This window comes from Habropoda laboriosa, unplaced genomic scaffold (assembly GCF_001263275.1).
Source record: "Habropoda laboriosa isolate 0110345459 unplaced genomic scaffold, ASM126327v1 scaffold472, whole genome shotgun sequence".
Lineage (NCBI taxonomy): Eukaryota > Metazoa > Arthropoda > Insecta > Hymenoptera > Apidae > Habropoda > Habropoda laboriosa.
The window spans coordinates 32,707-44,060 of NW_017100581.1; the positions used below are offsets into that span (position 1 = coordinate 32,707).

The 11,354-nt window shown below is 29.9% G+C and overlaps 1 protein-coding gene across 1 annotated transcript in view; it reads right to left on the minus strand.

Moving 5' to 3' along the window:
• The window catches only part of LOC108576662, a 27,454-nt gene that overhangs the window by 5,899 nt on the left and 10,201 nt on the right, over nt 1-11,354 (minus strand). Inside the window, exons 9-10 of the mRNA XM_017939703.1 lie at nt 5,648-5,996; nt 3,710-3,900 (exon numbers count right to left, since the gene is read on the minus strand). Coding sequence (XP_017795192.1) covers nt 3,710-3,900; nt 5,648-5,996 — 540 coding nt within the window. The remainder of the gene's footprint in view (nt 1-3,709; nt 3,901-5,647; nt 5,997-11,354) is intronic.

Below are 11,354 nucleotides of genomic sequence, written 5' to 3' on the forward strand. Positions count from 1 at the left end.
GTTTCATGTATAAATTTTATTAATTTTACAAATAAAAACTGAAATAAAATACGAAAGAAATGTTAAATACTTATAGTATAAAGAAATTGTTTTTGTTTTTAAAATATTAATTAATCAAATTTTGAAATATAATAATGATATAAAAGTTTTCAGTCAATTTGAAGCAATAGGAAGTTATCAAAAGTTATTTAAAATAGCTGAAGTAGCTATTTAAAAAATACATAATACTTATATAAATACAGTTTTGTGTTTAAACAGATTGGACAAAAATGTACTTTGACACGGATCTACATCCCTGAATGTTTTGCGCAGCGTATGTGCGTACTACATGCACACATGCGTATGTGTCATCATCCATGACGTGGAGGTCACGTCGTCTTTTAATACAGCAAAGTCATAATAATAGTTGATTCCTACGGTTCTTGTAGTAATTCCCCTCATCTTATAGAAATTTATACAACGCAAATGTTTTGTTTATTACCATTAACTTGGAGATCTAGATTACTGATGAGCCTGAATAGTATAGTAACCTATTGTTAACTTTTAGTATGGAAGGTATATGTATATGTACATACGTATACAGTGACTCTCACTAATATTCGGACATTAGACAATTTTAACTTTTTTAAAATTGACCAAATGATTTGAGTTTTTAGAGAAGTTAGAAAGATTAGTATACTAGATGACGTGTACCAAAAATTTTGACCAAAATTACAATTTGTAGGAATCACGAAGAAAATTGTAAAGGTCACTGTTTACAACTTTTTTATCTGAGCTTGTAATGAAAATTTAAGACAATCTACCTCCACAAATAATAATATTATATAAAGGACTATGTAATAGTGTAGAAATGTGTGGTCGCTAATGGCAAATAAGCTGATGCGACATTAAATAAATAAATTAAAAAAAAATTGTAAATAATAACCTTTACAATTTTTTTGGCGATTTCCAGAAATTGCAATTTTTTCAAAATTGTTTGTACACGTCATCTAGTATACTAATTTTTCTAACTTCTCAAAAAAACACAAGTCGTTAAGTCCAATTTAAAAAAAGTTACACTGTTCTAAAGAGTGTCCGAATATAGTGAGAGTCACTGTACATATAAAAAAGACATTAATACCTTAATTAAAATAAGAACACATTAAAATCTATTATAAAAAAATAATACCTACTCTCTGTTAATAATTCCTTAAATTCAATACGCAAATATGTTGTAGCTATGACTAGATATAATAATTATATATTATGTGATTATTTAGATACAATAACAGAATTTGCTTTCTTATGGATTTTTTCAGGAATTCGTGAATTACTGATACTTCAACTAATATCCTTTGCAGTAAATAAATATATATGAAAATATCGTGATGTTAACATATGCATTATATTTTCAGGTATCTTCATTCATGGAAATTATAATTTTAATTACGAACCATTGTTTATTGATTGTAGTTTAACACTTTTCGACGCACAAATTACTAATAAAAAATAATAAAAGTATACTTCATTTCGTAACATTGTAATAATTTTACTTTAAATCTAATTTCAAAAACACAAAACTAAAGATCTACTTACATACGTATATAATTAATCCTATATTTTTTATTCTTTTAACACATAATGTAGAACTATAGATTAAGTTCTACATTATTAATTCCTTTTTTATATCTCTTTCTAGCATTGTCACTTATTTCAATGTTTCTAATTTTAATATATTATACTATTCTTTGAATAAATGAGAATCATATCTTTAAGGAACAGAAGTGTAAATATCTTGGTTTGCAAGTGATATTTTGTTCTAAGTATGATTGATCGATATTAATAATTATTTATCAATTTTTGAAAAATAAAAGTTTTGTATATTTCGGTAGTAATTTATTTACTGTCATTGTCAGGACAATATAATTAGTTTAAGGGTAATTATTTTAAAAACTTTACTGCTCTCGTTATACATTAAGGAAACACACATTTTATCGAAATTATAATTGTTCATAATATTTTTAATACAAAATATTATTATAACAACGGTTTAATACATATAATAATTTAATCGTACAACTTTATATTTGTAACAGCTCTAAAACTGAAGCTTACAATTGGTATTAAAAGGCTAGAGTGGCCTCTAGTATAACTTTCACCACTATGATAAATACAAGTAGATATTGATTCTTTAAATGTAATGTGCAACGTATACAAAAAATGAATTAAAAAAATGAATTAAAAAGTAACAAAATGCACGTAGAAAATAAATAAGTAATTAATGGAATTGAAGAAAATCCTGTTTTATCATTTATCGATAATGAAATGTCAGTTTACTTTTTTTGTCACCGCATTCGATGTATCATTCGAGTGACTTGCATGAGCTTGTACTTCATCGTTTGTAGCATGACGATTCGTTAATTGTAGAAATTGTACTACAGATTTAATGTAAGATTTTAAATTATTCGCATTAATAGTTCCCAGGTGAAGTATTATATTCGAATATACACGGCGAGCGGCTTTATTGGATAAACGTCCAACGGTTTGTAGGGTGTGGAGCAATTTATCTTCTTCGTTTGTATTTATTACTAAAATAAAAACAAAATTATTTTCATATTATTACTACATGTTTCTGATTGAATATCACTCTTGAAATTACTTAAATCTAATCAGTTACTTTAGCAATACTTCATATTAAATAATTAATTGTTATGATGATTCATATGAAATGAAAATAAACGATTAACCAGTGTTTCTTACGTTTCCTTTCCTCTACTTATTTCTAATAACTTATATTCTATACTACTGCAATCAGACGGAATTATATTAAGTAGTTCAATAAGTTCATACCACGATGCGTTTATACTCTTCACGATGTATTTTGTATTTCGAGAAATGAAACCATTAATTCAGACGTGTACACTGTGCTTATAGAAAATTCATAGAAGCAATAGCAGTGAAACGACCAGAACTCTTAAATTGGAACAAAATAATTTTTCACCACCATAATGCCAGATTACATGTAGCAAAAAACGTGCAAAAAAGATTACGTTGAGAAATTTTATCATACCCACGATATCCTCCGGACATTGCTCCATCAGATTACCATCTATTTCGTACATTACAATATTTTTTTGTGGGCAAACGATTTAGCAATATCAAGCCCATAAGAAATAACATTGTAAAATATTTTAATGAAAAACCGAAGGAACTTTATAGTGACAGCATAATGGTTGTGCCAAAAAGGTGGGGAGAAATTGTAGAACGAGAAGGTGAATACATTCTTTAATAGCATTTAAAGGTATGTTTGAAATATTGATCTATTAAATGGCACATCGATAAACAGCACGAACTTATTGGACGATTTAACCCTCCGTAGACAAACTGAGGAGTCCAAGTCTATTTTTTTTTACTGTTTCAAGCTTTCAAAAAATCTGAAAAAATTCTGTAGTACTTATCAAAGTCTCTACTACATTATACAATTGTTCGTTAAGTCAAATGTTTCAAATATTTTTCAATAAAAATAAAAATTCGTTTCGAAGAATTACGGTAGTGAAATTTCACTTGGGTCGTCCAAGACCCAGATTCCCTACGGAGGGTTAATATTACCATCCTGGTTATTATCGTTAATATTAATGTCACGCCTGCTGCTGTTGTGAATAAAAAATTGATGAGATGAAGTAGAAAAGTTGCAAATTTTACTGATTAAAAGTAGAGTACTTTAGCTTACGGATTGTTTCTTCATCTGTTGTCGCAGGAAAATATTTATCTATCAACTTATCAACGACGTCGACTGTACTGTCAAAACCCCTAACAGCTGCGCTACCATAATAGGTTTCGAGAACCTGATTCATTTTATTCCAACTTATATCCCTCAAGGTTACAGCTTGCGTGATTATTAAATCGTTAACAACTGAAATACTCGAAACGGCTGGTTGAACAGTTCGCAGTGCTAACGTATATGCATTTTCTAAAATCTAACAAAAGGAATATATATGTATACTTTTATTCGATTAATTACATGAAATTATTAAAATTTTATTTATTCAAAATTTGTATGAATGTAATTGCCCATATCGAATGTGTAATACCTTTTCATTTTTGATTTCTTTAACTTGTTCAAGTAATCACGCGTAAAAATGCAAGAACTATAAAAATTAATTATACAGGACGAGGCACTAACTATTGCCACCTAGAATAACTCCGAAATTATGATAGAAGTAGAAAAATTTTCGAAACAAAAGTTGCATGGGACAACAGGTGCCGTAGTATGGCGTTAATCTTTTGTTGCTAGGTGGAGTCGTTTCAGAGATATGAAGGTCACCTTTGTTTTTTTAAATGGAATGCCCTACTTTTTTAACGGTAGTTGGAAAGCTCATTAATTTCCAAGTGGAAAGGTATTAAACATTGCTTGTCCTAAAGCTATTAATTAACGAGATATTAACGACAGTTTGATCCATATGATTCGCATATAGTCGCGAATTGTCCCCGAAGCAAGCGTGGCACGAGCTTCACGAATTCGTTCTTACATATCATCTACCGTTGTTGATGATTCACGATACACTTTACTTTTTAATGTACCCCAGAGAAAATAATCTAATGGTGACAGGTCTGGTGAATGAGGCGGCTATGATTTTTCAACGCGACCTTCTGTGGATCAAACTTTCGTTAATAGCTCGTTAATTATTAGCTCTAGGACAAACAATGTCTAATACTTTTCCACTTGGAAATTAACGAGCTTCCCAATTACCGTAAAAAAAATAGGGCATTCCGTTTAAAAAAACAAAGGTGACCTTCATATCTCTGAAACGATTCCACCTAGCAACAACAGATTAACGCCATACTACGGCCCCTGTTGTCCCATGCAACTTTTGTTTCGAAAATTTTTCTACTACTATCATACTTTCGGAGTTATTCTAGGTGGCAATAGTTAGTCCCTCACCCTGTATACAAAATATTTGAACATTTTTGGTACCAATGTCACATACATATATTCATCATACGAATTCTTATGAGAAATCGATAGTACATACATATGTGTATGTCACGCGGTACTTAATAGATATAAATTATGTTCTTAAGTACAAGCATGAGTGAAACTAAAAAAAGGTATAAATTTTAAGTATACAAGTAAACGTAACATGAGCTACAGCGAGCGATTTTTTTTTACCGAAAGTGTTAGATTAAAAAGTATTCACTAAGTTAGGTAAAAAATCCTTAATGATTATCGGTTGAAGAATCAACGTTCACACAATTAGAAACAATTTTCGATGTTAATAAGTTTTCCATTTCTATTTATCATATACCCAGTGCAAAGAAAACTATTTGAAAGTCATCTAATTCCAAAATATTCTACGCACCCTCTAAGAATACCCACTTTGTATGTGATAAATAGAGGGAGACAAATCACTCTCAATATTAATACGAAGAATTGCTTTTAACTTTGTTAAATTACAATTAAATTTTTCTTTGGAATCTTGTTCCTTAGGTATTTTTTACATTAGTTTAGTGAATACTGCTTTGAGATATACGTCCTGAACCCCTTTTCAAAAACACCTAGTTTGTATTATATACAATGGTTTTTTCTTATTCATTAATACTTAGAATTACGAACATACTTGAAGTAATACATTTTTTTGGAGTTATGTTAAATTTTTATTTCGTTTACTAGAAAAGGGATTGATTTCTAACCTGCTCAGGTTTCTCCTTAACCAGTGGAACTTTTTCTTCGATTTTGTCGAGACCAAGGCACAACGTGTGGTCAACAAAGTGTATAGGGTTCTCGAGTTTCCTGGCAATGGGTACAGCAATGGGTACTGCCTGCTTCGTCGCATTGCTTAAAGAAATTTCCGCAGTGGTCAGTGCCCAGTGGACAAGTTGGTGACAGTCTTTTACACGAGAGTATGTCGCTGCAGATTTAGATATCGCACTTTCTATCACCGGAAGTTCCAACACGCGGTGAAAGACTTCTATTTGAGGTAATTGCGCAACTTCGGTTGCCATTCTCTGACGATTTTACACAGCTAAAAGTAATGGTAAACTCTGCAACAATGTATTACATTTTTATACAAAATGTTTTATATTCTGTTTTTACTGTTCTATTCATTCCTAAATCCTATCTCAGGGAAGGCAATTTGTGAAGTAATAAATAGACATATTTTGTCTTATTTAGTTAATTAATTGAACTGGTTAGGTAATTCGACAGAATATGTCACGTCAGATTTTAATAAACAAGTAAAATACACCTGATTTATGTTGAGGTTAAATATATTTCCCTTTTTTAAGTTAAGGAACTTTTGATAATGTTTAAATCGTTTATTAAAATTTTTTCGTCCAATTTTAGAGAATTAATAGAGAATAATATTATATTACTTGTAAGATATTTCTCTGGATATCGAAATTCTTTTATTTAGAACTCTCTTTTAAGATACCTACAATTTTATTTTCAAAATTGTATACTATTACATTAGATTTATGCATAGAAATGTAATTCTATTTTTAGAAAAATGTTAACTAATTGTAATAATGTAAATTAATTAATTTAGAGCTACAAGGGACATCACCCAACTGATACGCGATAATTTTTATAAAGTTTTGCGCAAAATATTAGACACGTGTTTTTTAGTACAGCGTTCAGTGGTATAGTATTCATGTTTAGGGAGTGAAATCGCCCTTAAAATTTGGGGGCTAGAAAACTATTAATTAGAATATCTCGAGAATTAGGAAAAAAGGGAATTTGTGAGATCCATTTTGTAGTCTGTATCGACAAATTTTTGTCAAAAAATATTTACAGAAATATGATATTCTTAACTACGGTAGCGCCATCTACGATCTTGGCCAAATTTCGTTTGCATCATGTTATTCCTCGTGAAGATATAGACAGAATTCATATTTAACATTTTTCTCTATTTCAATCCGTTTTCGAGATGTTCCAATTGATAGTTTTCCAGCCCCAAAGTGTGAAGCGCTAAACATGAATATTAGCAGTTTAAAAAAAGTACCTATCCGATATATTCGGATTCTCTAGCTGTCTGCAAAATTTTACCAAATTCGGCGTGTATCGGTTGTGTGATGTCTCTCGTTAATATAACGTTAAATCTCACATTAAAACTGAGATAAATGTTGAAGTGGAAATGGTGCATCATGATAACACAAGGTTCATTGGACATACGCATATAGTATCTACAATGCGGCATATGTACGTAAGTTACGTATAACGCTTTCTTAGCTTTCGCTAGAACTCATACTTCCTAATGGTCGAAACAGAAAGTCATTATATGATAGCGTATACTACAGCAATAGATACGTATTTTGAAATAGTGAACTATGTTATTTAAATAAATGATGTATTACGTGCTACATTAAACAAATTTTACTCCTTATAATCTTCTAAAAGGTAGTTGTAAGTAAGAGAAACACAACATGAAAACATGCTCACAAAATCAAGTAAATAAACAAATATAGGAATATCATTAAAATATTTCATCGACTCGTATTATATTTATGAAAAAATGCACTAGATTTGAAAACCTCCTATAGTAGATATCGAACAAGCCTTCCGATACTACAATACTGATAAGATCCACTTACAGTTTAGCAGTTACTTCCTTGTCGTTCCGGTGGACGTAGAGGCTCAGACGCGTGCGGTGCGTAAATAGAAATGTGATGTTCTGAACGTAGTTTCAACTCTTATAACTGGCTTACCGCCTGCGCGCTAAGATTCATTCGAATGAGCCAATGAAAGCCAACCAGTGACATATACGCAAGACGTGATCAAACGCATGCCACGAGGTTTCAAAGTTCGCTAAAACGATGGTATTTTTGTGTTATCAGCGCTGCTGAAACCGTCGAGTCGTATAAAAGTGAATGAAAATTCGTAATCAGTCGTAAGTATTGCAGTACCATGGGAACTTTGCATCGAATATTTTTTTATGGCTTTGCACGATATTGTTTCAAATTAAAAAATTGATTTCAATAATGGTTTGATAAATGCCATTCATACAATAACGACATAATGTGAATAAAAATTTATCTATATTTGCGTGAAACAAATTTCTTATCTGTAAAGCACAAAATACCATACCTCTTCTTAAGTTGTCGTGCTTTATTAGAAAAACATTACAATTGTCTCTTTTGTTACATTGTTAAACATCAAAAATTATGGGTATCGATTTAATTGTGCTCCTCGACATTTTGAAAATGCGTGAAAAATGGTAGCAACAAAAACGATATTTTCTTTACTCTTTAGTTCTGCTACTGATTTATTTGTTATTACACAAATGTTATTCTTAAAATACCTACAACCGAAACGTCTTGAAATACCGTATTTTATCTTTCGTAATATTTCATATGAAGTATGTAGCTGTATTCGTTTATTAGAAATACAAATTTTTTTTCATATGAATGTAAAATAAAAATAATAATGGATGCAGTCTATTTTAGGATGTGAAAGCGGAATATAAACTTTACAACACGTAATCCCTGTCTTTCTTTTCTACCAGATAATTGCGTTTAAACTGCACTGCAATATTTATAAGATATAATGGTACCAAGCCAATATGTTATTAAATATAAATACAGAAACGCACTCTCTCCCATTCACCCATGGAGCACGAGCGCGGCCACACACACGTGCGTATTTGTTAAATTCTGTCTAAAATATCAGTTTCACTGCTACAATAGAAAATTGCAATTGGCGACTACTTAGAACTATCAAAAAACCAATGGATTTCATTTTTAAAAATAGACACAGATTTCCTGTTTACACAGATGTAATGCACGCAGCATGTATCAAGTCCATTTTTGGGGACAATGAAAGACAGAAAAAGTCCTAAAAGTTTGTAGGATCGTTTACAGTCGAAATTCGTCTATCCTTTCTCTTCATAAAAGAATGTATAAGACAAGTTACTGTCATCAGCTTTCTGTAATATATTCACAATTACTGTTATCAATCTTGAGAAAATTGGATTTAATTAAAAACGATACCTTATGATTTGCACATGTTTCAGTATTTTAGCGAAAGGAAGTATTTCAAATGTTAGAAATTAAGTAAGATTTCACCACATTCACTTTCATTTTCTTGTTTGGGAAAAAAGTGCTTGAAACTGTTGGGAAATGAGTATTAATTACATTAGCATAGTTATTAATCGAAGAAATGTTTAAATCCTAATTAAAAAATTCTTAGCAGGTAATTGTATGAGTTGTTTTATTATAGAAATTCGGTTATTGTTTTTACAAAGAATAGTGATAAAGAAAATATGATATGATGCTGCGAAATGGTTTTTTTGGAATTCGAGTAAAAATATAATCAGTTCGATTTTTATCTTATTTCTAAAATTAGAATTGTATATAAGAAAGAAAGAAGAAAATAATTAGTTTGTTAAATGAAAATTATAAAAATGTCGACATATACTAATCAAGACTACTTACAATTAGTTAGTTGTAACACAGTCCTTTTCTTATACATACTTTTTAATACATAAATATGAAAAGTAGTACACTATGTTCAATCTATTTATTTCTATATTTATAGTTGAAAAATATAGTAATACTGTTTTAAAATTAACGTTTTAGAGATATAGAGAGTTATTTATATTTAATCGAAGTATTGTTGAATTATACTAACTTACTAATTAATCTTGATATGTCAAAAAAATTAAACATGTTTCAGAAATGAACAATTATGTTATGAAAACAGATTTGCATATGTAAGAAGAAAACAATTAAACAAATATAAATTATTTTGTATTTTGAATTTAACGAAATAAAATAGGATTTTGCTATTTTAAAAGTTGAAGTGTAACAAGTGTAACTACTTGTTAAAGACAGTAGAATCTGGTTTATCAGAACACCGATCAGCGGAACGATCGATTATCGCAACATCGATTAACAGTTGGCAGCTAAGAAAATTGGGAAATAAGAATAGAGATGAAGAAAATTGCTAAATTTTTATTCAAAAGTTTTTCGTTTTGCTTAATATTAACGTTTATGAAATATTTCAAAATAGACGATCTTCTTTTATGTGAAAACATAGTTATTTGATTTTCCGAATAGCGTGTGTTATGATTAGTTCGGATAGTCAAAAAGTCGATAGTCAAAGTTCTACTGTAGCTCTATATGCAATTCTAAATATACATATATTTGATAATAGATGTGATAATTAGATTTAAAACAAGATTAATGTTCCAAAGGTTTATTTACATTTTTCACCATAAATTATATAACAGTTCTTTCAATATCTTTTTAATACATTCATAACCGTAGTAATGTTTCTTGTAGTTTTAAAATTAAAATGTATTATAATATTTTACACGTTTTTTTCAGAAGAAACACTTTGAGAGGTCGAAAATATTAATTTTTTTTGATAATTTGAAAGTATAACCTTTTCAGAATATGCTCCTAAAATATTAAGCCGAAATGCATGTATGTAAATAACGTTAAGTTACAGTGCTTTTCGCTGGAAGTCGATGCAATCCGCAAGATGTTCGTTAGATTGTAAAAACTTCATAAGGTAAGTACTTACATTAATAATAGATCCAAAACTGTGTGGCGATAAAGCTGTTGTTAAAGAAAAGTACGTAAACCACACTAAAAAACGTATGGGTATGAGATTACGTTATCTGAAAAATAAGTACAAAAGGATCGGTGGTAGAGGAAAATTAACCTATAAAGTAATCGATGAATTTTGTAATTACTATCGAAAGGCAATTCGTGAAAATGCAGACTCTGTAGAAAAAATGCATAACGCTATTTGGGTTACGTTACACCACAAAAGGTCCTAATAAAAATCCTAAACATCATCTATCCCTGGAGGATGAGAACTCATGGTGTTCTTGGCAGCGCACTAAATATAGTGGAAAGTTACAGGAATATAGACATAAGAATCCATTACCGCAAGGCATAATCGATGCATTAACGCTAATTTAAACTGATTTAAGCAAATCAGAATTATTAGAACACTGTTTGGGTGGTTACATACTGGAGAAAGTTGTATGGTGTATCGATACCTCTAATTCGCGCACGTCTCTCAATTCTAATGTCGATGTGCTGGATTGAGAAATAATCAATCGGCCTTCAACAAACAAAGATGACAAGTACTATGGAACTGGAATTGACAAGATATGGTAAGTCTTTAAATATATTTATTTTTAAACAAAATAAATGAACTTAAAACTTGCATTAAATTTGCGTTAAACACGTTTTTCTCAAAACGACGTTTTCTAAACGGGTTGAATGATGTATGTATTCTACATAAAAATGTTTTCAATTAAGCATACGGAAACTTTTAAAAAGTAATGTTTACTATTTTTTTCACCTCAAAATGTACTCATTTTTTATCGAAATTTTAAAACTCTGTTTCAAGGTCTGCCATTTTT